Source organism: Falco biarmicus, chromosome 2 (assembly GCF_023638135.1).
Source record: "Falco biarmicus isolate bFalBia1 chromosome 2, bFalBia1.pri, whole genome shotgun sequence".
NCBI classification, from domain to species: Eukaryota; Metazoa; Chordata; class Aves; order Falconiformes; family Falconidae; genus Falco; species Falco biarmicus.
In genome coordinates this window covers 453,473-480,374 of record NC_079289.1, presented here as the reverse complement: position 1 = coordinate 480,374, position 26,902 = coordinate 453,473, and the positions used below count along the sequence as shown (strand labels likewise).

The window sequence follows — 26,902 nt, the reverse complement described above, 5'->3', positions numbered from 1 at the left end:
ATAAACTGGGGGAAGAAGAAGGTGGGGGGACAGGGCATTTGGCATTATGGCGTTTGTCTTCCCGAGTACTCGTTAGGCGTGACGGAGCCCTGCTGCCCTGGGGATGGCTGAGCCCCTGCCTGCCCATGGGAAGCGGCGAACGAATTCCTTGCTTTGCTTTGCTTGTGTGCGCGGCTTTTGCTTTACCTATTAAATTGTTCTTATCTCAACCCTTGAGTTTTACATTCCTTTCTGATCCTCCTCCCCATCCCTCTGGGTCAGGGGGAGAGAGCAAGCGGCTGCGTGGGGCTGGGTTGCCAGCTGGGGTTAAACCACAACTATGACCCAAGATACACTTCCTTTCACTTATTTAATTGCTTGACTGAGCATTTCCAATGATTGTGCAAAGTCATGTCCCTTTTGAACACAGCACTGTTCCTCACTTCTCCTCTAAGGACTACCACTACCACCACAGAGCTACTTTTGAAGATACTTTTATTTACAGCAACACAAAGAGCAGTAAAAAAAAAAAGACTGGTAAGATACGCAACCACTTGTAACTGTCCCTCTTAATATCTGCCCCCCCCCCCCCCCCCCCCCCCCCCCCCCCCCCAATGCATTCTGGATAGAAAATCTTTGCAGAAATATTTTGTTGCTCTTGGACCTACGGGTGAATAGCTGTCTCACCACAGTGCAGCAGCATTGTTTCAGTCCTGTTTGGTCCCAGTCAGTGGCTGATCAGGATGTTGCTGAGGCTCAAAGACACAGGCTCTGGGTTCAGGTGTGTCCCAAAGGAGAAGCAGTTCCCACCACCACCAATAAGCAACAACTCCTTCTCATCTGGCAGAAAGACACTACTATGATTATGTAGCATTAATGGCCACTCCAGCTGCTCCTAAGAAAGCAAAGGAGATTTTGAATGTACAGGACTTCAACATGTGGGTACCTCATAATGCTGCAGAGATACTTCATATGGTACCTTCATTAGAAAGTTAAGAACAGCCACACTGGGTCCCACCTAGGACCATTTAGTCCACTATACCACCCACAAATGTGAGTAGAAATAGATAGCTAGAGAACAGAGGAACAAGGAAAACATGATACACTCTTGTAGTATACTCTACTCACCCAGTAACTTGCAGTTCAGTGATTTTTAATGAGGGAATGTACTTCCTGAACCTTATTTTTTTTTCTTCCAAGAACACAGCCTGTCACTTTTGAATCTATGTAAACTTTGGCATCCATGTCCTATGGCAAGGAGTTAGAGCTTACCTATGTTTCACACGAAGCACTCTTTTGAAGTGTATTGCCTGCCAGCTTCTTCTAATGTCTCCTAGTTCTTATATCAGAGGAAGCAATGAACAGTTGTGCCCCCTTCACCACAAAGGAGACAGCCTAAAGTACACAGTTACACATCTGAGGTCCAAGAAACATCTGATTTAGAACCTGTATATCTGACAACCTGAAGAAAAGCTCTTTCATGATGACTTCCAATATTCAAAAGCTCAGGAAAGCGAACCTTGGAGACACACTTGTTGCAGGTATCAGACTGCAGCAGTAACAAAGTTGCTGTGTTGGCAATTCAGATATTGTAGGGGCCACTGCAACCTGAAGAGGACATGTTGTAGAGGCTTCCCTTGTAAAATTCCAGACAGAAGGCAATTTTCATGACAGCACCTTCATCTATATTCTTGAAGAAAGGTTAACGATTAAGAGATATGTATCTGCCCATGGTGACTGTTCCATGGCTTTTTCAAGCACAGAGAAAGCTGCCAGCCAATGGTTTTGGTGCTGTCACCTTCTAATGCATGTATCAATGCTGTATCCAGTACTGCACAGAAAATCACTGACAATCCCAGTCTTTCAAAACTTGGGACCAATCACATATACTGTACAGTACTATCAGTATTTTAGCACAGTACTGGTAGTTCCAAAAGCCTACAGAGTTTCACCTAAGTCCAAGCAAACAGCTCATAAGCAAAGGCAGCTACCAATTCACCTGCATCCACTTACTCAATGTCAACAAAGAAGTTCTGTTCTTTCAGATGCAACTTTATTATCACAGTATCCATTCTCAGCACTATCCAACAAGGATAGCCTATATTATCTAAAGGATATTAGGCCACTTATAACTTCTACTACAGAGTAAGAAAAAACTCAATTACATTCAAGCATACTTCATGCTTTATGCCCTCAGGAAAATGCTGCAAGGTCAGCCAGATGCACACATGCTGCCTATTATAAAAAACAGACCTGTCACAAATTCTAGTTTCACCAAGGACAGGAACCATATGTACAGATACCTAAAAGAAATGTGTTTCTTTAAGTAAAAGATAAATAAAAACTTGTCAAGCAACAGAAGTTTTCTCATAGAATGGTTTGCATTGGAAGGGACATTTAAAGGTCATCTAGTCCAGTGTCCCTGCAATGAGCAGGGACATCTTCAACTACATCAGGTTGCTCAGAGCCCTGCCTAGCCTGACCTCAAATGTTTCCAGGGATGGGGCATTGACCACCTCTCTCTGGGCAACCTGTGCCAGTGTTTCACCACCCTCATTGTAAAAAAATTCCTCCTTGTATCTAGTCTGAAGCTACTCTCCTTTAGTTTCAAACCATTCCCCCTTGTCCTGCTGCTACAGACCCTATCAAAAAGTCCATCCCCATCTTTCTTATAAGCCCCCTTTAAGTACTGAAAGACCACAATAAAGCCTCCCTGGGGCCTTCTCTTCTCCAGGCTGAACAACCCCAACTCTCTCTCAGCCTGTCATCACTGGAGAGGTGCTCCAAGCCTCTGATGATTTTTGCGGCGCTCCTCTGGGCCCACTCCAACAGGTCCATGTTTTCATTGTACTCCAGGGGGCATTATCACAGGTGAGGGCTACTCACAGATTTAGACTAAGTTTTGCTCAGAGTATGCCAAAATCCTGGTATGTGACATCACCTGTATGATTGTTCTTCACTGAATCACAGAACAAAATCACAGAATAGATGAGGTTGGAAGGGACATCTGGGTATCACCTATTCCAACCACCCCTGTTCAAAGCAGGCTCAACTACAGCAGGTTGCTTAGTACCTTGCCCAGTCAGGTTTTGAGTATCTTCAACGATGACGGGGAACGACAGCCTCTCTGAATCTGTTCAGAGTTCAATCACCTTTACAGTAAGAGGTTTTCTTGTGTTTAAGTGCACTTTCCACTATATCCATGCAATTTTCTTCTTATACTTCAGGAAGCAGCTATAGCACATAGCCATTTCCACCATGAAGTTTTTAATGAAATTATACCACAGACCTCCATGAAGACTAACTTAGGCTCTGGTTTGATCTGTTCTCTTCTTCCATAGGCACCCTGAAATTACTGGGCTTGTGCCTATCTCAGTTCTGCTCCCCCTGTTTGGAACAGAGCAGCTCTGTGCCCTCCAGTCTTCTGCACACTCAGACTCTCCCTCTCTTAACACTGCTCTGTACTCTGGGTTGGTAAGAGCACTTCAAAATTAGATTCCACCTCAAACAAGGAATGTTTATTCCACTCACAGATTTGCCTGTTTTGCATTCCCTACTCTGTTTCAGGGAATACCCCTACAGTTAACATTCCTTCACACTACACTGTTTACCCTGAAAGAAAAATTTCAGTGCTTACCACATTAATCGTATAGTCCAAGCAGAGACCAGTCATTAAGTCAAGAACAGTGATGCCTGGCACAGAGGATGAGTGAAACCACACTCCACCAACAAGCAGAAGTTTTCCATCATGCACATGTGCAGTATGTGAATACCTGTGAGTTCAAAATGAGAAACTCCATTAGTCAGAGAGGTAGGTAGATACAGGCTGAAGATTCACTGCTGAATGCCTTCTACTTACCTTGGGATGAGAGAAGGGTGCGTCTCTACTGTCTGCCACTGAAAGCCATGTTCAAGCTCCCTCAGAAAGAAAACTGAACCTAAGGGCTGCTCAGCTGCTCCCAGACCTCCTGCAATTAGCACTCCTCCCTTCCAGCTGCAGGCACTGTGAGAGTGACGGCTTTCTGGTACTGGACCCTCAACAGGAATCTAGGAAAACGTAAGTCCAAGGGTCAAGTTGGGCAAGCTAAACGTCTCCTTCATGTCAAGGCTCTTAAATCTCTTGCTGTTGCATGTCCTGTGGGATGTAACAGTCCTTCCTGCCATAGGATAGGAACAGTTGCTGGAGGGGAACAGGGTAACCACGATAGGGAACAATTCAAAAAACCCAACCAACACACATTCCCCTAGGGACTGCTGAGTAGAAGTGTTTCCATTTAGACTATCTCCGATATGTCTCTGGCCCTCAGTGTATTTAGTACCATTCAGTCTTGAGAGGGTTTTATTTCTGCACATTTATTAGAGGCAACTTTATGTGCATTCTTACATGCTGCTTTCTGTTCAAGACATGCACCTGAGAACCACAAGTTTACAAACACAGGGACTAATGCAGTGACCAGCAAAGTGCTCAAGCCACAGAGCAAGGTCAAATGCTGAACTGCAGTACTAATGTGCAGAAAGCAAACCTTTAGTGCTTGCACTAAATGAAAAAATGTAAGATGAGGGATTTGAAGAATATCATATCAAAAAAGCTGTGAAGAAAATTTTGGAGGCCATCTGGTCCATTCCTTTCTCCTAAAGCAAATGGATGGAACTATAGCTATTATCCTCTGGAGAGATGGTTATTAAAATTCCTGAAAGTTGCAGCGACTTTTCATCTCTTTAGGCAGTCTACTGCAGCACTTTACAATCTTCATAATTAACAGCTTCTCTCAGTGTCCTGTTGAAGTTGCCCTTTCTAGATTTCCTGTACTGTTCAAGGTAAAAATGGAGAACAATTTGTCCTCTCTGTAGTTTTATTTTACATATTTGAACACTTCTTTCTATCTTGAAACTTCTCCAGGCTCAATAGCCACAAGTCCTTCAAAATCTTCCGCTGTAAGGGTATGTGGTCTGGTCATTCTCTTGCATACCTCTATAGAGCTGTATATAGTATATACCCCGTCCATCCCTTTTTCTCTGGAATCAGCTCCGAGTATTCTACAAGGGTCCTGCTGAGATTAAGAGCACTGAAGAGAACAGAAGGACCGATTCATGTGTCTTAGAGATAACATTACTGGTTACATACCTGAACACACTGTTTAGGCCCTCCACAACAGCATGACCCTGCTTACTCTTATTTAGCCTGTGATCCCCTGTAATTACACATAGTTCTGCTATGCAGTATTTTTAAAACTTAGTCTATCTTTAATAACCTGCAATTTGTTTTTCCAGAAGTACTTCCTCCATGTCAAAGTAATTTTGAGTTTTCATCTTGTCCGCTAAGGTACTATTGAGACTACTCTGCCTGATGTTAACTACCTATAAAATACAAATACTCTTCACTTCATCATTTTTGTCATTAATAATTGGACCCCAGGACTGATCCTGTGGGACACACCACTATTTCCATGGAGTGTCATTTCTAAATTTTCTCAAAGTCTGACCTCCAAATAATTTTGCACTGCCCTGCAATACTCATCTTTAAACCATGTTTTCTTAGTATGTTATGAATGTGTCACACAAGGTGAAGTCCTACTAAAGTCTTGATACATATGCATTCTTCAGAAAAAAAATCTACTGCCATGCCACAGAAATGCAAATAATGTTAAACAAATCACTTCTTGAACTCTTCTTGGTGGTCACTTATCTCCCAATTATCTTCCAGATATTTATAATCTGTTACTATCAGTTTCTGTATTTTTGAGGACCTGAGATACAGTTGATTTGGCTTCTACACTGTAGAAGTTCAAAGCATATGTGGAGGGTGAGCACCTGTTTCATTAAGTTTACTGGATCACAGTCACTTTCAATCAAAAATGGAATAAGTAAAGGGGGAATTGATAAAACAAAACCAGAGACACAAACCTGACAGACAAGGGACAACAGAGACAATACCAAAGATCAAAAGTCTCCCATCACTAATTCATGGGCCATTAAGAAACTCCAGGCACAGCTTGAGGAGGGTCAACCTGAACTTTGAAACCGATAAGAAGGTGGAAGTGAGGAACAAGAGGATTCAGAAGACTCAAGAAAGGGCCCTGTGGGACTAAACAAAACTTACTAAGAAACGTTTAGAAGGGGATCGTTGGGGAACAGAGGGGAAACAAACACAAAAGGGCACAGAAGGGGTCAGTCGCATGTAAACAGTCACCGGTCAGTACACTTGTCTGACTGAGCTCTGCACCTGATCAATCTATCTTACTGATTAAAGCCTTTCTTAACTACCTTTCTGTGTAATATCACACTACCCCAGGCAAATGATGCATGGACTAGGTGCCTGCAACTGCAAAGACAAGCATTAATGAATATGGAACCAGAAAACGGGAGTCAGAGCAGCAGGGGAAAACACTCCTGGGCCTTTTGTGCCAGTAACTAGAGCAAGCAAGAGCCTCAGCATCAGGAGTTGGAGGGGCCACAGATCCTGAGAGCATCTTCATGCCTCTCAAAGACTTTGCCTCCAGAGTGCCAGCTACTGGAGGGGCCAGTGTGAGTGAATTTGGGACAAACGAGTCAAACTGGGAATGCAAGCACTCCTGGGCCTGTGGCATGAGTGGAAGACAAGACCATCACAGGTCACAGGACCTGTGCATGTCCCAGAGGCAACTGCTTGGGTGACTGGGGCAACTGAATCAAGTGAGAAGCTCAGCATCAGCAGCTAGAATAAGACCACGGATTACGGCACTCATGTGTCTGGATGCCAGCTGCTGGAGGGCAGACTTGTGTGTTTGTATTTTCCCTGAACCTTGCATGTATGTGAGCATGCATCTCCACGTCTTGCACTCCATGCCTTTCACCATGTTGGTTGCCTTCAAGGAAAGAATCATAGAACCACAGAATCAGAGAGTATCTCAAGTTGGAAAGGACCCATAAGAATCATTGAGGCCAACTCCCTGCTCCTCACAGGAGTATCTAAAACTAAACCATATGACTAAGAGCATTGTCCAGATGTTCCTTTACCTCTGACAGGCTTGGTGCTGTGACTACTTCCCTGGGAAGCCTGCTTCAGTGACTGGCCACTCTCAGTGAAGAGCCTTTTCCTGATGTCCAGTCTGAACTTCCCCTGATGCAACTTCATTCTGTTTCCTCATGTCCTGTCACTGGTCAACACCTCTCTGCTCCACTGCCTACCCTGAGGAAGCTGTAAGACTGCAATAAGGGCACTCCTCAGTCTTCTCTTCTTGATGCAGAACAGGCCGAGTGACCTCAGCCACCCCTCATAAATCTTGCCCTCGAGACCTTTCACCATCTTGGTCACTCTCCTCTGGACACACTCTAATTTGTCCTTCTTAAATAAAGGCACCCAAAACTGCCCACAGAACTCAAGGTGGGGCTGCACCAGTGCAGGGTAGAGTGGGACAATCACCTCCTGACCAGCTAGCTATGCTGTGCTTGACACAGTTGGCCCTTTTAGCTGTCAGGGTACACCACTGACTCACGTTCAATCAACCCAGTCCCCAGATCTCTTTTGGTGGGACTGCCCTCCAGCCTCTCATCCCCCAGTCTGTATGTATAACCAGAATTACTCCATCCTATGTACAGAATCTGGCACTCACTCTTGTTAAATTTCATATGGCTAGCAATTGCCCAGCTCTCTAGTCTATCCAGATCTCTCTGTAAGGCCTCTCTGTCCCTGAGGGAATCCACAGCTCCTCCTAATTTGGTATCATCAGCAAACTTACTTCATGTACATTCAACTCTTGCATCCAGATCATTTATAAAAACATTAAAGAGCACTGGCCCTATACTTGAGCCCAGTGGAACCCCACTGGTGAGTGGCTGCCAGCCTGACGTAACTCCATTTACTAACTCCTTCAGCCTGACCTGTCAGGCAGTTGTTCACCCATCATATTATGGGCTTGTCTAACTGTATGCTGGACATTTTGTCCAGGATACTGCAAGAGACAGTATCAAAAGCCTTGCCACAATCCAAAAACCCCACACCTACTGGTTTCCCTTTATCAACAAGAAGGGTGACCTTGTCATAAAAGGAAATTATGTTACCTGAACAGGGCTTTCCCCTTCGGGAGCCCATGCTGGCTATGACCAATGACTGCACTGTCTCTCATGTTTTTCAATAACTCCCAGAAAAACCTTCTCCATAATTTTACTAGACAATGAAGTGAGACTGTCAAGCCTGTAATTACTAGGGTCTTCCTTCTTATCCTTCTTGAAAATTGGGACATTCACCAGCTTCCAGTCGACTGGGACCTCTCTAGACTGAAGACTGTTGAAAAATAATGGAAAGAGGTCCTGTGATATCTTTACCCAGCTCTTTCAGTACCCTCGTATGAATCCCATTGGCCTCATAGATGTACGCGCATTCAGCTGAGGCAGCAAGTCTTGGAACAAATTCAGAGTCAGCTGGGAGTTCATCATTCTTCCAGTCATGGTCTTCCAACAGTAGGCTCTGGAGGTCCCAGAGCCCACCACTGGTTTAAGAGACTTGTTCTCCTCTGTCCCTTAAATCTGCTGGGCAGAGGGGACAGGGAATCCTCCATATCACGTGTCTTGTCTGCCTGACAGGTTTGTCCCAGGGAAGGTAGGATTCCAGTAGACTGGTACCACAGTGGGGCACACCCTGCAGCCTGACGGCTGGGTAGCAGCATGTTCCCATGGAAGCTCTGCCTGGGAAGCCGTGTCAGCTGCAGACATAGCCTTCTACCAGACAGGTACCACGGCTCCCTGTTCGAGCCAGCCAAGTTACAGCACCCTGCCATGCAAACCGCCATGACACGCCCTGGCTGACACACCAGGCCCTGTCTGCCTGCCCTGGTCCTAGTGCTCCCCAGGGGTTTCTTTTAGAGGTGTGGGGGGCTTGGCCGCAGTTGCTCCTGGCCCCCATCTCTGCACTCCCCTGAGGTTTTCCCAGTTCAGGAACCTCCCCTGCACCACACACTACAGCATCCACAACAGACTGTGTCGGCACTGGAGCCGCTTGCCTTGGTGACTGAGAATGCTCATGGGGAAATCTCATCAACATGCATAAATGCCCAGTGGGAGAAATGAAAGAAGAGAGAGACAGAATGTTCCCAGTAGTATCCAGCAACAGGGCAACGGGCACAAACTGAAATACAAAAATATTCACTTAAAGATAAAAACTCCTCACATTTTATTATGAAGGTGGTCAAGCACTGGAATAGGTTGCCCAAAGAGGTTGTGGAGTTTCCATCTTCCAAGATAATCAGAACCCAACTGGACAATATCCTGAGCAACCTGTTCTAGTTAGACCTGCTTTAAGCAAGGGGGAGGGACTAGGTGATCTCTAGATGTCCCTTCAAATCTCAGCTATTCTGTGAAGACTGTATTCTGTTAAAGAGCAAGGTGCTTACACATTAGCTCTAACTCTAATCACTGTGGAGTGTGACAGTACTGCCAGTGCCACCCACTTGAGTATGGTAATACCACTGTGATTTAGTTGGGCTTCCAATACAGCAGCATGCACCTATGATGCGAAGGCAACTTCTACTCCCCAGGGCCTCCCTAAGTTCTTACCACAGTGCAGGAAAGTTCTTGAGTGTGCAGGAAATACCAATCACCTAGCACAGGCTCCATAGCAGAGCGGCCACCATACAGAAACAGATACTTCTCACCTATGGAAAAAGACAAGGAGGTGAAAAGAGAAGTTAGAATTTGGTATGTCACAAAAGCAAAAATTTACGTTTGTGTAGAAGGAAAGCTGACCAAAGACAGAAATTAATGCAGTCAGGCAGTAGTTTTACATACTATTTATATTAAGACATCGCAATCCGACAAACATTTCCAGACTTTAGCAATAAATGCAAGAAATTGTTTCAAAGATACAGGAATTACTCTTCTATCTAGATCTTTTATAAGACACATGGAAGACTAAATATTTTTATTAACATTTTTCATGTTTGTGGTCATTAAGAAGACCCCCATCACCCACTTATATTATGTAGTTTCTGAATATGTAAAGTCTGAATGGAAATCATACACTATAGTCTCAAAACCAAAAGGAGAAAGCATGTTTTTTAATATACCTAATGGACATAAGGAATGAAAACTAGGCAATGGGAAGATTACACCTGTAGAACTAATAAAACTAGAAAACCCTAAATACATAAATCATAGCAACACAATGACATCTGTTTATCCCAAGAAAACAGATAAATCCTCATAAGGCAACAAGAACGTGTATTTGTTCCTGCAAAAGGGAGATAATGGTAACTTAAGTGTGTAGGAGTTAATCTGGAGAAGCCTCACAAAGGAAGTACAAAGTGTGCAAAAGTACTCTTGGTAGCTGTCAAGGATGTGTGTTAACTGCACTATGTACTGTCAGCTTACTTCTTCGTAATGGACTGGGTAAATAACACAATTGTTGGTCACTTCAGCTACAAAGCAAAATCAGGGCAAAAATAAAATGATGCAATACAGTCCGACAAAAACAAAAACCGATGTATCATTTATAAAATTTTATTTACCCATTGAGCAGTTGCTTCTTTGATATAAAATTTTGACTGGAAGGCTGAACTCTAGATTACATTACAGTGTTAATTAACACTGCTCCACAAATTCAAAGTATGCTCCAGACTAGACTAATGACTGCTTAACAATTCCCCTGGTGTTCCCCTTCAATAGCTCCCTGCCAGCTAGTGGAGAATGGAACAGTTGAAGAAAGGACAGCTTTCGCTCCCTGAATTCCACTAGGACACACCACTGACTTGCTAATAAGCGCTGAAGTTTTTGCCCCGTACAGTCAATATATTTTACTAAACAAACCTTCAGCATGCCATTGCAGGGCTTGATTCTAGACCTATTCAGAACTACTAAATATTTGCCAGTTGCTACTAGAAGAGTAACATTTCTTCTGAGGCACTTCTCCTGGATAAAGAGCTAGGGATCCTGCTCCATAATGCTCCAAAATTAAAATATTATCCTTCAGAGAGGAAGTTCTGAAACTTCTTTCTGGTGTGATCAAGCATGAATAACTTTAGCCATAAATGATCTCAAGACCCAGTCTTCCAGAACAGATTATGTCCCTAGGTTTCAATTCTACTTACCACTGGGTAATGTAGCATACAAAAGAGGAAATTATCATATTTCAAGTGTCAAGAAGAAATCTCAAAGCCTCTTTTAATTTCTTTTCTACTGGCAGGCTTAAGAAGTAGGACAATATGGATCTCATGAAGCTTAACAGGGCCATGAGAAAGTCCTGCACATGGCCCAGGGTAACTGCCAGTATCAATACAGGCTGTGGGATACATAGATTGAGAGCAGTCCTGCAAAGGAAGGCTTGGGGATACCGTTTGATTAAAAATTAAATAAGAGCCAGCCATGTGCACCTTTAGCCCAGAAAGCCAATTGTACCATGGGCTGCACAAAAAAAAAGTGTGGCCAGCAGGTCCAGGGAGGTAAGACCCCACCTGGAGCACTGCATCCAGTTCTGGGGTCTCCAGCACAAGACAGACATGGACATCTTAGAGTGAGTCCAGAGGAGGCCACAAAAATTTTTAGAGGGCTGGAGCATCTCTCCTGTGAAGAAAGGCTGAGAGTTGAGGTCATTTAGCCTGAAGAAAAGAAGGCTTTCCCATGACACCTTATTGCAGCCTTTCAGTATTCAAAGGGGGCTTATAAGAAAGAGTGGGAGAGACTTTTACCACGGCCTGTAGTGACAGGACAAAGGGTAATGGTTTTAAACTAAAAGAGGGTAGATTTACATTGGAGTAAGTAAGGAATTCTTTACTATAAGGGTGGCGAGACACTGGGGCAGGTTGCCCCGAGAAGCTGTGGTTGCTCCATCCCTGGCACTGTTCAAGGCCTGGCTGGATGGGGATTTGAGCAACCTGGTCTAGTGGAAGGTGTCCCTGGCCATGGCAGGGGGGGTTGGAACTGGATGGTCTTTATGGTCCCTTTCCAACCCAAACCATTCTGCAATTCTATGATTTACATAACGGCAGAACAGTATTCTCCATTCTGGTTTTTGTTCCTTTACTAGCAATTATTTTAACACTAAGAATTCTTAACATTTGCCTTGCTTTTCTTATAAGCATCTGTTTATACAAAGCCTCACTCACTTGCAGTGCTAGGTTACATGCTAAAAAGCTCACCTGCACAGTCAGAGGAGCACAGAGGCAAAACAAGGTGGCAGAACCCAAATAATATCCTGCCTCAGCTGCTTCCAGGAGAGCAATCAAGCCATAAAAGGCTCATTTTCTCACACACAAGAGGAGGCACAGAGAGGCAGTAGCAGGTGTGCAGGCAAGAGAACCCCAATTCACATGCTTATAGAATCAGACGATATGTCCCAGCTCCTCCCAGAGCTGTCCAAAGGGAACTGTCAGCCCCATTACCAGCTGTGAAACTCATCAAAATGAGCAAACAGGAGCAACTCTCTGGAGGTGGGTACTGCCTACAGGGGTATGGGACATGTTATATGATGCAGGGAAAGAGTTTTTGGGGTTTGCATAAGACTTACCGGGTACTCAAGAGAGAAATCAGAGGCAGGAAAAGGGATGGATATCAATGATTTGTGGAGGTACGAACACAGGAAAACAGAGGGATAAAAGGATAAAAAGGGCTAGTGACATGTAAGCAGGTTGCTGGTCAGTAGGCCTGTCTGGTCACATCCTGCATCTTAAACAGGAACAGCTGGAAATGAGTCTTTTCATTTGTGGTAGGTATGTTTGTGAGAGCAGAGCCAATCAAACTGCAGTTGCAAGTGTGTATCGTAGCACTTTTAAAAAATGCATTAATGAACTTTTTTTCAGCACTATACAGTCATTTCTATTTTTTGATTCCTGCCTTGCATCTGGAAAACTAACAAGATTGCAGCTCATCTATAATAAATGTCATTATCACAAGGTATCTGTCATATAGGTTCTGTAATGAATTGACCATGTATTAATGGCATAGATAATGGAAATCCTGCCAAATCATTGGATCAAGCAGTTCAGTTTCTCGGTTCATGAAACTCAGCTGAGACTACTCAGTCTGTCCCTTTTGTCAGATTTAGCAAAGCCTCTCAGATATACTTCTGGGCTTGACAAACAAAAAGGCACAACAAGAACAGGGTGGATATGATAAGAATACTTTCACACGAAGTTTAAGCCTTGACTCTTTTAAGCCCAGGGGAAAAAAATCACCACGGGAACAAAACCTTTACAAAACGTAACTGGATTCTCTAAAGTGGTGATGAATCTATCAAGATCATATGCTTTCGGAAATGTTCAGCAAAAAGCTATTGTTTCAAACGAATACAATGCACCAACATTAACTGCATAGCCTGTACTACATAAAAAGTAAGGTTATATCATGACAATTTGCCTTTTAGACCTCACTCTCTGGCCAGGACTACCCCATGTATTCTGGAATTTCTATACCTCTGCATACCTTCAGCCATTTCCACTCTTTCCAGGCTTTTTACCTTTGAACATTACTTCAGTTGTACTGTGTCTCCAACGCAAAGCAGCTGGTTCAGCAGCAGGCTGCACACTTAAAAGGTCCACTGTAATATCACCTAGGTCAGAGGCATTATAGGTTTCAGGGAAATTTAGCCACAACATTCCCAAGCCTGCACTCGCTGGGGATGTTCGTCCTCCTACTACCAGGGCCAGGCTGTTTGAGAGACACGACACAGTATGGTACAACCGCTCATCTGTGGAGATACAGAACATCACAGGTCACACTGGTCTTTCTCCCATGAAATGTATAGGATCATTGATTCATTTAGGTTGGAAATGACCGTTAATATCAAGTCCAACTGCATCACTAAACCATATCCCTAAGCACCATGTCTACATGCTTTCTAAATACCTCCAGGGACGGTGACTCAGCCACTTCCCTGGGTAGCCTGTTCCAGTGCTTGACAACTCTTTCAGGGAATGTTTCCTAACATCCAACCTAAACCTTCCCCGGTGCAACCTGAGGCCCTTTCCTTTCATTCTACCACTTGTTACCTGGGAAAAGAGACCAACCCCCACCTGCCTACAGCCTCCTGTCTGGTAGTCGTAGGGAGTGACAAGGCCTCTCCTCAGCCTCCTCTTCTCCAGGCTAAACAGCCCCAGTTCCTTCAGCCAGTCCTTACAAGCCGTGTACTCTAGACCCTTCCCCAGCCCCCTGCCTGGCTCTGGACACGCTCCAGCACCTCAATGTCTGTCTGTCTGGCCGTGAGGGGCCCAAAACTGACCCCAGGGCTCGAGGTGCAGCCGCACCAGTGCCGAGTACAGGGGGACAGGCACTGCCCTGGCTCTGCTGGCCATGCTGCTGCTGACACGAGCCAGGATGCTGCTGGCTGACTTGGCCACCTGGGCACACTGGGGGCTCACATCCAGCCAGCTGTCGACCAGCACTCCTCCTGTGCTGGGCAGCTTCCCACCCACTCTTCCGCAAGCCTGTGGTGTTGCACAGAGTTGTTATGACCCAAGTGCAGGACCTGGCACTTAGCATTCAGAACCTTCAGATGTCTTTGCCAGCATAACCATGCTGTGACATCACTTTTCCACTAGACGTTATTTCATTGTTAGCACAAAAATTACTTCCACATACTTGCCATCAGTATGGGAACTCACCCCATTTTTTATCAGGGTTTTTCTTTTTCACGCAGCCAGCTTTCCAGTAGCCTGCATGCTTAATTAGCACATGAAAATTTCTCATACGGCAGTGCTGTCCATCCTCCTCCCCAAAGCCTCCAGTGGTGAGAACCACATTGGGTTTTATAAGAACAGAGTGGTGACCGTAACGTCTCAGGCCAGAAACTTCAGAGTGCATTGCACACACTGCTGCAGTGATACTCCCAGCCATCCTGACAGGACCCTCATGATGAGGAACTGCAAGCCAAAGAGAATCAAAGAACTTATGCACAAACAAGAATCAAGGACTACGTTTTAAATGAGAGATTGAGCAAGTCTGTACAGCTTTTCAAGAAAAAAAAATTGTGAAGCAATTTGACAGAGGACACAGACAACCTGACATGCCCTAGAAATAAAGCTGTAATGGTTGGAACTACCACTGTGCCAGCTTTACTTCTGTTTACTGCTCCCTCAACTCCTGACACAGTTCTGAGATTGCTTTAATGGGGTGGAAGTAAGATTAAGAGACTGCAGTATCCTAAACTGCTGTAGCAAGAGAGGAATCACTGCAATACCTTCAAAGGGAGTACCTTTCTGATGAAGACAATATTTGGCTAGTTGAATAGCAAAGGACAAAGACCCGGAAGCTGGATGTCAAAGTTTCTTGATAGATTTGGATCCTACCTTCAAAAAAGCACTGAAATACAATTCTAAAGCATGAGGAATAATCTCTGTTAATTCCAACAGCCCTACTATAAGAGAATATTTTCAGTTATCTAGATACCTTCTCTCTAAATACTACATCCCTTAGTGTGAAACAAGCTTTAAACACAGGACTCTAGCAAAAATTGTACAAATTGTTTTAATGACTTTCAAATTTGTGTCTTCTTTGTTTTAAGCAAGTGCCTTACTCTTGTGTTGTAAGAGATGATGAGGTGCGGGAAAAGCAGCTCTCAGTCTATTTTTTTGTACGCCATACCCAGAAAAATTGTGTCTACTGAATGCTGCTTAGTACAAGACTTTCTATTGTTTGATGAAATAAAAAATTACATCTTCTTGGACTTATATGTCTTTCTACAGATTATTTTTTTAAAGACTGATGGGGGTTTTCGTTTCAGAAAATATACTTACTGTGCTCTGTTTAGAAGGCTTAGTTAGTACTTGCAACTCTCTTGAAGAGGGACCCAGATCTATTTGATAGGATAGTTGGGGGCACATACTGGTATTTGAGACATACCTTTTGCCATTCCCAGTAAAAAAATATCTAAGAATGGATACTTTACCAGACTTTCAAACCCCCTGCTATCAGTTTTCAATACAATAGTCAACAGCAGAAAGACCCTATTCCTGTCTCTAATGAATCAAGTGTCTTCACTGTACTCATGTCAGTTAAGCAAATGCCAGATTTTTTTTAACTTAAGGATAGAGCCTACGCATTTAGGAGCTTTTAAGGTTTTAATATAAGGACTAGTGACAATCACACAATATATTTAACCACACCCACATCCATTTAGCTTCAATTTCACTACACATTTTCAGATCGAATCAAGACACAACACAATGGCCTTGTTAGGTTAACGAACGTCATCCTGCCTTATCCTCTTCCAGCTGCTTTTCCTGCTCTCTAGAACATGGATTTTGACTTTCAGTTACAGACAGATCTACTTGTGGTGCTATACTGTGAACAAGACTAGTGATGTGAAACAGCTTAAAAATAACCTTCTGCTTTCCACCCTCAAAAAGGAAGCAAACAGCCAAAAGCAGGTATTTCTTAGATTGCTACTGCTGCCAAGTGCTTTTAATCACAGAAACACAGTCTTGCTCTTGGCTTTTCCCTAACTGTACCACTTTTCTCCCACCTAAAAAAAAGCAACGTACGGATTTAAAAACATTTTAAAAACAGAAATACTACATGTGCAATTCCACCCACAGGGGATAACAAAACAAAGCACAAACTTCATGACATGCTCCTGAATGCTCTGCTGGATGATACTTTGATAGTGCAGTAAGTAAACATAACAACCTTTTGGAAGCTGGAAGGATAGAATGGCTCAGAGGACCATGTATAGAGGCAAGCAGGAATAAACTGAAAAGGGAGAGTCTGTGGGATACCAAAAATAGGAGGAGGATCATGGTAGACTGGCATTGCAGCCATGCACTGGAAGGCCCCACATGTAAACAGAAAGAAGAGCTGTTCAGACTGGAAGGTTCAATAAACTACAAGAATGAAACTGATCAGAACCATTAGAGTCAGGAGGTGGCCCTGGCCTCACTATGGACAGCAGAACCATTGTTAGAAGGATGGAGAAAGCTACTCAGATGGCAGCATCCCATCTGTTCCTTCCAGGGTTTTACTGTCTCCTAAAATCTCTCAGTGAAGCCTGCATGAGATAAAAGAATACTATGAAAACCAGTCAGTATGTACCTGTCATATTGGATAACAATGGTGTCCAGGAAGGTTCCACCCCCTTTGACGCAGTCAAGACAAAGTAATGGGAACATTTGAGATGCCATTCCTGTAGCAAGCCCAAAGAAAAAAAACAAAAACAAACAATCCTCCTCAAAATCTTAAAGCAATAGTAAGGACCTCAGAACGGTCAGGGTGATCAAAACCTAGCCTAGGTTTCCAATGGTGGCCAAAATCAGGAGACTAAAGCTGAATCTGAGAAAGAGCAAGTGTGTAAATACCTTCCTCACCTCAATCTTCAAAAATGTACAGCTCAGGGATTTTCTAAGCAAGAAGCTGAGTCTTTGTACAGAACAATCCTTGATGGATTTCCCATCCATGAATCTATTCAGTTGCTCTTTGAACTCTAACATAAACTTCTATCATCTGTAAGCTGCTGCAGCAAGGAGTTCCATAGAATAATTACATGTTGCATGAGGAACTTTTTTCTTTTTTTGGAATCAGCTTCCCTTTATGCTTCCCAGTTCAGATCACAGAAAAGAGTGAGGGCTGTATACCAGAGGGATTAAGGTTTCCTAAAGGTCACGGAACAGAAGTGATCCCAAAGAAATTGCAAATGTTCAAAGGTGCAATATGGTCTCAGCTGGCCAATGATACATAAATACGATTTCCAGTCTGGCCTTGGAATCATTCAGAGGCAGAAGCACAAGCAAGAGGATTGCACAGGTAGTCAGGAGCAACACTAGGGTCCACCCCGGCTTTTACGGACATCAGGGAATTTAGTATGTTCATTCCCATGGGGTGGGATATATTCAGCCAACTATGTGACTAGAAGGCATAAATATGAATTTAAAAGGCACAAGAAACCACAATATTAGCATCACTGCCCAAACACCTACCAAAGTAAAAAGCATCTTTTGAAAAGTGATATCCAAAAACTAATGTAAATACTGAAGAATTGAAGAATCCACTATTTACCCCTAGGCAAATTATTCTAAAAATTAATTGTCCTCAGCACTAAGTGTATATTTTACATTTCTTACCTAATTCGATAAAGCTTGTTTATAGTAAGACCTGGACCTTACTTTACCTCACAGGCTAATTGTAGAGCTCTCTGTTACCACATATCTTACTCCTGTGCACATTTTTCAGCTCGGACTTGCGTATGTGTAAACCTCCTCTATAAAAAAATGATAAAATGTCTTTTCTTTCTCACTGTATGAGCAATTGTCTTGATCTACAGTAATTCTTGCAGGCATTTCTACACCACTTTGCAAATCTGCCAGCATCTTTCAGTGATCAATTTTGCATTAATGTAGTAGAGCAGATCCTCCATGTTGGAAAAATAAATGCAAGCATGCTAACTTGGTTTTCATACTGTTCGATTTCTAGAGAGAATTATAAACAGAGAATCACAAAATTGAAAGGGAAACTTCTAGTAAGTGCCCTACAGGATCTTTATCTTGAAGTTACTCAGTATCTTTGACTTCTCTTCTACACTTGAAATAGTTGCAGACTTCGCTAGCAGTTAACACAAAAACGGCAAAGAATAGAGTCATAGTTAAATTTCAGTCATTAATATAGAAATGGCTGCACAACATCAGACCAAAAAAACATCTGAAACTAGTAACCTGAGTCCAACAATGACAAACAGTAATAGCCTACAGAAACACAGAAGAGCAGGACAAGTACAACTACTTCCCCCAGGAAGGCTCCCAACCATTTGCAGTCAGGAAACTCACAACAGGTTTATTTTTATATTATTCAGTAATCCTCAATACACTTCTCTTTCATTAAAATAATTGCCCCTTGAACCCATGCAAACTTTTAGCATCAACAGCACCTTTTATACCACCAGCTAGTTTGCTATGCTAAGGCTGTCTCCCTAAGAGACCGCTCACTGGGGAAGGAACAAGCAAGAGTCTGCTTCCAGTGCTACCTGACCCAGCGTCAAGTGGAGCTTCCTGCGGGCTCTGCGTGAACTGCCTGATTCAACATCCTTTCTGCCTCCATGAACACCTATGCTTCAGCAACTCTTGTACAGAACTATGACCATAAGAAGTTGCAGACACCTCATCATATCAACACCAGGTCATTGGTGTTCAGAATAAAGAAGGGTTACCTCATATTCATCAAAAGGCTCCAGAGCCTGCAATCTTTGCTGCTCATCTTCTGGAGTACAACAGGTGAAAAACGTATTCATATCCATGACACTGCACTCAGTCCAACCCTAAAAGAGAAATCCCTCAAAATTATTAGCTCTGGAAGGATAAACTCACTTCTCACAAGAAAATGAAGACCCTAAATTAAACATCCGCATGGGCCTTTAAGACTCTCTAGCTGGAACAACAGCAGCCTAGAGTCTAGTGAGAATAGATCTCTTACCTGTAAAGCTCCTAAGAACTTAAATTTTTTTGTATCAAAAGCCTCAGAGGAATCCATCTTGCCTTAATGCCATACCAGAAAGTAGACTGCAAGTTGGTTGGAAAGACCTTCAAATGACTAGTCATGCTACTACAGAAGGCAGTGTCCCTGTCTTCTTCAACCCATAACTGACACATCTGATGACTTCCAAAATTATTTAATGCTACAATCTTTCCCAGATAAGACACACTTCATGTGTTCCTTAGAGCTGCAGGTACTTACCTTTTCCAAAAAGCGCCTCCGCTGTGCCTCACAATCAGGGTGCTTTGACAAAGAATGAAGTGTAGAGTTCAGCTGGCTAAAATGCTGCTGCATGACACGTCCAAAAGGGTCCTCTGGGTGCATCTGCTCATACAGCAGAAAGCATGCCTGAGAGAAATGCTCTGCTGCCCACTGAATCAAGGCATCTGACCTGTCAGGCAGATCGTGTACAAGGAATTAAATCACTGAGGGGCAGACAAAATCTATCTTCCTGCAACACTATAAAGCATGCTACTAAGGCATCCTGACACAGGTAATATACCAAAGAGAATCCTGTGCCGGGAACTTATGAACCTCTCCTCTCCCATCTGTGCAGAGAATTCAGGGGATGAGCAGAACAAAAACCTCAAAATCACTTGTTCAAGGTTTTTCTTCTTATTTTTCCTCCCTTTTAGGATGTCACGGACACAAATTATCCCATCACAATTATGATGTAAGGAGCTGTTTGGGACTTCCACAGAATTGCTGAAGCTTTAGTTACAAGACAGCAGGTCTCCCAGCCATGAGTGGCGTACATAAAAAGAAGCTTGTTCTTTTCATTTTACCACCTAGTTAACAGCAGATAACTCAACTGACCTGCTGTTTTCCATGTAGGTGAGCACCACCTCTGCTATGAAGAGGGTGGGAATTTCCTTGTCCAGTCCTGCTTCCTCCAGGGCTCTCTCCAGCTCAGACAGCTCTGATAAATCCACTCCCAGTAATTTATAATCCTCTCCAGAAAAGGTAATGACTCCTGGGAGACAAAAAATATCCAGCCTCACTACAGTGCTGATACAATACTGAGACCAAAGGGGACAAACAGGAATATCAGCCCCACAGGCAATCGCTCACAAGCCTGTGCCCATCAACTCAATTTCTCTGGGACATGTACAAGAAAATCCCCATCACTAAATGAACCATAAAGGGATAGTGTCAAGAAGCAATCCATTAAATGCAGATTGAAAACTCCATTATTCTTAATGCAAATTTCACCTATAGATGTCTCACAGAATTATCACATTTAGTATAACAACAAAACTTTATCATATTTACTTTAAGAACATTTTTATAGAGCCACTATAATTCAGAATCAAATCTGAAGGGCTCTCATTTACAGACCTTTCAGTTTAAGCTAAGTACCATTGCTTTGACAGAATTTGAATGGTTTGCCTAACAACCATAAAACAATTCTCAAGGGTTTTTTGAGGTTTGTTTTTTAAAGATTTCATTTCTGTAAAATTGCATTGAATCCTGAACCAGCACATGCTAGCTCCCTGCAATACTAGTCTTCCAGATCACTGCTCTCAGAAATAAGTTCCAATTTATGATTTGTAAGCATTAGATTTAGATTAGATATAAGGAAGAAACCCTTCCCCGTGAGGGCGGCGAGGCGCTGGCCCAGGCTGCCCAGAGCAGCTGTGGGTGCCCCATCCCTGGCAGGGCTCAAGGCCAGGCTGGACGGGGCTGGGAGCAGCCTGGGCTGGTGGGGGACGTCCCTGACCGTGGCAGGGGGTCTTTCAGGACCCTTGCAACCCAAGCCATTCTGTGATTCTATGATTATAATACCATACCTCTGTACTCCGTAAGCTATAGCTTGTTAAGCTGTTTCAACCAAAACCAAATCAGAAACAAACTGTAAAGTACCTTTAGAAATTACCTACTCTATGTCTCTGTACCAGTGCAATCCAACAACTACACCTGTCCTGAGAACTGTTAATTACACTTCTCAAAGGCATTCATTACTGGAGGCAAAACAGCCTTCTCTAGAAGCCCATCTCCATGTTCCCTATTAACTTCTTCTGAAAACTAACTGATCTACACATCGCTTCCTGCCCTCTGGGCACAGAAAATAGGATATTCCCAACTCTTTTGACACCTACCTTTCAGCTGAAGTAGTTGAAGATTATTGGTATGGACACAATTCTTTGCTACAGGATGCTGCCAGTGAATGGATTCAAAACCAACCACAAAAACAAGAATGGATTCAGGACGAAACTGAGCAAGCTCATGGAAGAGCTACTCACAAAGACTTACTCAGATGTTCATGGCAGCCAGGGACTTGTGCTCTGCACCTGTCTCTGTAGCTGTCTTCCATCTGTATTTAAACTAACCATTACAGTCTAAGCATAGCAGCCTACTGTATTTCATTACTGTCCCTACTGTATCTCATTCCAGATTTTCCAGACCATTCATGTACTTTGTCAAAATCCTACTCTCATCCACCATATTCAGCTCTCCCTGTTTCTTGCTGGTTTATTACATTTTCACCTACTACAGCATATCATCTAGAACATTAACGGAAACCTTGAAGGAAATCAGATGCAAGAGAAATCTCTGGCGAACCCCATACTTTACATTCCTCCATTCTTCCACTGAATTGCCCCTTAGTATTTAGCTGGCATAATAATCCTTTCAGCTTTACTTACATTCTATGGTAGTTTCATAAGGCTCATTTTTCTCCTGCCTTGGAGAGTGAAAAGAAAAAAAAAAGGCAGGTAACATAACAACTGATGTTTTATTACATTCCATACACCCAAGAGTCATACCTTTTCTCCTACCCATAAAGGCCATAAATCACAGTATAATTTAGGTTGAAAGGGGCCTTTGAAGGTCATCTAGTCCAACTCCCTGCTCACAGCAGTTACCTGTATCAGGCTGCTGGAGGCTTTGTCCAGTCAAGCTCTAACTATGTCCAAAGCTGGAGATTCTACCGCCTTTCTGGGCAATCTGTTCCCATTTTTTACTACTCATGTGGCAGAAAAAAACCCAAGAAACAAACATTTTCATTACACATTACTGAAATTTCCTTTGCTACAACTTGCAACAATTGCCCCTTGACTGTTTGCTTTGTGCCTCCAAGAAAAGTCTGGCTCCACCTTTTTTCTCCTCTCCTGTTAGACAGCTGAAGACTGCAGTAAGCCTCACCTCAGTTCCTAAGGCTGAACAAACCCAGTTCTCTCAGCCTGCCCTCGTATGTCATGTGCTCCACCACTTTATCGTTCTTGTGACCTCTCACTGGACATGCCACTGCCTTTGTATTAAAGATCCCAAAGCCAGATGCAGTACTTGAGAAACTGTAACTGAAAGAAACTGAACTTGGTTTGATATAATCCATTCCTGACAAATCCATTCCAGCACCTACATGTCTTCTTTTCACCTCCCAATGCTTACAAATTATCTGTTTGTGCCAAAAATTTTCAGCAAAACCATGCTTTTTGTCTACAACTTTGTAGTTCCTCTACCATTATACCTCACTTTCTAAAGGCTGAAGTTCTGTTTGCTTCTTCTAAACATTTAGCATCCAGAACACCTTCCATAAATACCATACCTAATCCTTCCCCTCCGGTATCTCCCACCAGTGCTGACAACTCTTTCGTTCTTTTGATCAGAGCAGCTTTTTGGCATGCCACGTTCAGGAAATCCACCTCGTATACCACAGTGTGATGCAGAAGACCTACGTCCTTCAAACGGAAGTATAAGGAGTCAAAGCCAGCACCTAAAGACAGGATCTGCAGAGAAAGTATCAGAAAAAGTTATACTCATCTCTAGCAGCATCCTGAGCATCTAGGTGTGAAAAATATTCAATAACATCATCTATAGTGACAAAATCAGGCAATCCCCTGCACGAGGTAGAAGAAATTTGTGTAGGTATTGCCCCCTCCCAGATATTTCTGACAAAGTGACAAATGGACAGTCACAGTAGTGCCAGTCAAATTCTCTGAGTTCTTCTGGGAAAGGATCCGAACAGATGCACTAGTATGCTACTGCTGTGCCAAGATCCCAAAAAGTCTTTTCACACATGTAGTGGAAACTGCCAGTACACCCAGAAAGAGAAAATGTACCTGTGTCCTAGGGTACCTCTGGGTCTTCAGCAGAAAGTCTTGAACACAGTGATCTACAGCACGGGCACGGATGTAGTAACCCCTGTGGAAAGAAATTCAGTTGTAATCACTGTCCAAGAACCCTATTTCTCCACCACTGGCACCCTGCATTTCAAAAAACTTTTTTTCTCTACCCAGTAACCCCACATTGATAGAACTGCACCGCAAGATGTCTGATGACGTCATATCTAGAGCTTGTTAATAAATACAGATCTCCTGTATTCAGTAAGTGTACTAACCAACAAGACTACGGATAACCCAGAGAAAACATGCAGTCATCCTAGTTGGACCTGTTCCGTTTTGCATAAATCAGTCATCACTGGGTGAAAAAGTATGAATCCATATAGTCAGGATGCTCCTCTGCAATGTGGGTGGCCAGTGCCAGTTCCTGCCCCAAATCATATGCCATAACAATATGAAATTAACTCCTTTACTTAGAAGGGGCTATTGGGTATATCAAAACGAATGACAGTGTGTGCAAATGCAGTGAGTGGGGAACAAAAAAGGAAGAGAAGCAAAGTCAGGGAAGGATTTTCAAAGCATGTGATCAGTAGACTCAGTGCAAAGGGGAAAAAAAATCTATAACTGAAGCATGATAATGTCTGCTCAATGTTATACTCAATTAAGAGTAACGTTAAACCACATTTTAAATTTTAAACTATCGAAACATTATAATGAAATTCTGTATTGATTATGCCTAGTCATACACCTTGCAGAGATTACTTTGAATTCTCTGGTTTTTGAATGAATGGAACTAAGTAAGTCTAACTCCTGGAAAGCATTTACCATTTGCCTAGTCCAGCACGACTAGCACCTCTTTTTCCTTGGCACTGTCTTTTAGTTAGTTTCACCACATCCCCACCAGGCTTACCAGTTCCTATCAACCCCTTTAACAAGCATGTTATCGTCCCCACACCTCAAAAGGGCTAAAGATTTCACTAGCTTTTCTAAGATGTCCCAGAACTCATTATGACAGTGTTGACAACTGCAATACTTAACTCTATGAATTTAGTATTTAGTTTGGCTTGCCAATGTCATGCAACAAGTCAACACAGGCTCAGCTTCCTGGTGAGCAACACTCATTTCCATAGGCCTGCAAGCTTCCACACGAATACTGCTTTTTTTTTCGCCCCTCACAATGAAACTCCTTTGGCAATGGGCAGCCATTTGATTGCATTAAACTATTAGTCTTGTATTAAGTAAACTCCACTACCATATCAGCATAGAACCCTCCACACATACACATTAAAACATTCATGCCTGTATCCTGCAAAGCTCCAGAGATCTACTGGTAAGATACCACTGACTCAAAAGATAATATTGTTACCCTGAGCCACCAAATACCTTACCAAATTACAATGTTCTTGAGAATTGTGAAATGTGTTCAATTGATTCGTGTCGATATGGAACAATGCTTGGACCGCACGATGAAATGTAACCTTCTGTCTTACATACCCTTGTATAACCACACGCTTAAGAAAAACAGAGTGATCAATGTATATAGTTCCTGTATCTTGCAAAGAACACCTGGCTACATACCTAGTTCCTGTACCTTACAAAGGACATCTGGTTACACACCCTGATATGCAGGCTGAGCTGCTAACAGCACAGTGTTAAGTAAGAGAAGTTTACAGGGCGCATGCGTAAAATCTAGGGTCATCCTAAGGGTGAGCCGAGGAAGACTGCTGACTTCATCCACCGACCGCCAGACAGGGGTTAAGAAGACCCTCAGAGACAGAAAGAGCATGTGCCATGAAGTACACGCCTATTCCAAGGATCCATTTACATAAACCAAACCTTTCTTAGAAATAGCTATGAATATGTATTAGTTTAGGAAATATAAACCAAAAATAAATTTTGTATGGAGTGCATCTTGGTGAAGCAGAGACTCCTGGCGCACCCAGCGCTGTTTGCTTGCCTGTTTGCTTAATAAATTGCAAACTTTGATTGTAATCCTATTTTGGGACTAAGTTATTTATCACAAGAATTAATGAGAAAACTACTGACGTGCTAAGATTTTTGGTAAGTTAGTTTTCAGACCTCAAGCAGTTTTCAGCAGCATTGAATACTGGAATTAGGGACCAGTCCGGTGACACATTTCACTCAGGACAAAGCTTTCAATTTTTGCCCGTAAGCCATGTAAAATTATACTGTCTAAAAAGGTGACATCACTGAAAGTCAGTGCTCGGCAAGTTGCCACTCTGTCACCGTGTCCTAAAAACGCATTTCATGGAGTTGTGCCTCCAACCGAAGCGCCAGGAGCCTGGGGAGCCGCTGGAGCCCCTCCGCAGCTGGCAGGGGAGGCTGCGGGCCGCCCGCACCGGGGCCCGGCAGCCGCCAGCCGGGCACCCCGCGCCGCGCCCGCTCCTCACCGGTGGACAAGCGGGGCCCGCCGCCGCCGCCGCCGCCCCACCAGGAGGGGCAGGAACCGGTCCTGGATGTAGCCCCGCGCCGCCGCCGAGCACTTGCTGAGGGCGCTGCTGCCGCTGGTGCCCTGCACCTGCCGGGGGACAAGGAGGACACGGCGCTGGCGCAAGGCCGTGGCGACACCGCGGGCCGAGAAGCGCCCGGGCCCGCCGGGGCGGGACGGTGGGGCCAGGCGGCGCCAGGGGGGCTCCGAGCGCAGGGAAGGGCAGTTCCCGCCGGCGCCGCCGAGCCCCGTTCACGTCCCAACCTCCCCCCGCGCCCCCCGAAGCCAGGCCAGGCCCCGCCACCCGGGCCGGGACCCCGCCTACGGAGGGGCCCGCCCGGGGATCACTCACGGCAGCGGGGCACGGGCCGCCCGGCCGCCCGCGGCCCATCGTACGCGCGGCGCCGCGCTCTGACGCTCGGGCGCAGCCGGTGACGCGGCGCCCGCCCGCGGGGCGTCGGGGGCGGGGAGCTGCCGGTGGCGCGCGCCCCCTGGCGGGCCCGCCGCGCTCCGCCCGCCGCCCGTCCCCGCCCCGCCTCCGAATGCCGGTTCCGCTCCGCGGGGCGACTGGCCTGGACCGGCCGCCCGCGCGTGGGATCCCGGGCCCCGGCGGCCCGGCCCGGCCTGGCCGTCCCCCTCCCGGCGGACCCGCGAGCGCGAGGGGTCCCAGGGCACGTCGCCACGGCAACGGGCAGCCTCTGCGCGGTAAGCGGAGGGGCGGGGGGAGAAGGGCGGAGCTCCCCGGGACAGGGTGCGGGGCGCCAGGGTCAGGATGCGGAGCTCCTGGGGACAACGTGCGGGGCTCGCCGCGGCAGGGTGCGAAGCTCCCGGGGACAAGGTGCGGGGTTCCCCGGGGCAGGGTGCGGGGCTCCCGGGGCGGAGGGCAGAGCCCGGCGCAACGGCACCCCCAGGCGTTGTGCACATGCTCCGCTCCCTGTGCGGCCAGTTGGAGCGGGGCTGGCGCTGGGTGGCTGTTGGGGACACGGCTTCTCGA

The 26,902-nt window shown here is 44.6% G+C and overlaps 1 protein-coding gene across 6 annotated transcripts; it reads right to left on the bottom strand.

Moving 5' to 3' along the window:
* Positions 1–577: 577 nt before the first annotated feature.
* LCMT2 (leucine carboxyl methyltransferase 2) lies at positions 578–26,362 on the bottom strand. 6 transcript variants are annotated; one of them, XM_056329135.1, is made up of 14 exons: positions 26,261–26,362; positions 25,871–25,998; positions 23,460–23,541; positions 22,946–23,126; positions 20,215–20,371; positions 19,600–19,789; positions 19,076–19,183; positions 16,972–17,062; positions 14,547–14,804; positions 13,403–13,633; positions 9,511–9,608; positions 3,839–4,026; positions 3,617–3,752; positions 578–874 (listed from the first exon to the last, which is right to left on the bottom strand). In XM_056329135.1, exons 1-14 carry the CDS (start codon positions 26,297–26,299, stop codon positions 707–709), a joined length of 2,055 nt encoding a protein of 684 aa, XP_056185110.1. In that variant the 5' UTR covers positions 26,300–26,362; the 3' UTR covers positions 578–706. The 6 variants fall into 6 exon arrangements, 4 of the variants coding, with proteins under 4 accessions (XP_056185110.1, XP_056185111.1, XP_056185112.1 ...); XM_056329136.1 differs by having other exon boundaries at positions 22,946–23,078; XM_056329137.1 differs by having other exon boundaries at positions 739–2,214.
* Positions 26,363–26,902: the final 540 nt, after the last annotated feature.

Coding starts and splice junctions, on each gene's coding strand:
- LCMT2 (XM_056329135.1), bottom strand. CDS start 26,299: ATGGGCCGCGGGCGGCCGGGCGGCCCGTGCCCCGCTGCC. Junction 25,999..26,260: donor GCGGCCCGTGCCCCGCTGCC/GTGAGTGATCCC, acceptor GTCCCCCGGCAG/GTGCAGGGCACCAGCGGCAG. Junction 19,184..19,599: donor GGAGGCGCTTTTTGGAAAAG/GTAAGTACCTGC, acceptor TTTCTCTTTTAG/GGTTGGACTGAGTGCAGTGT.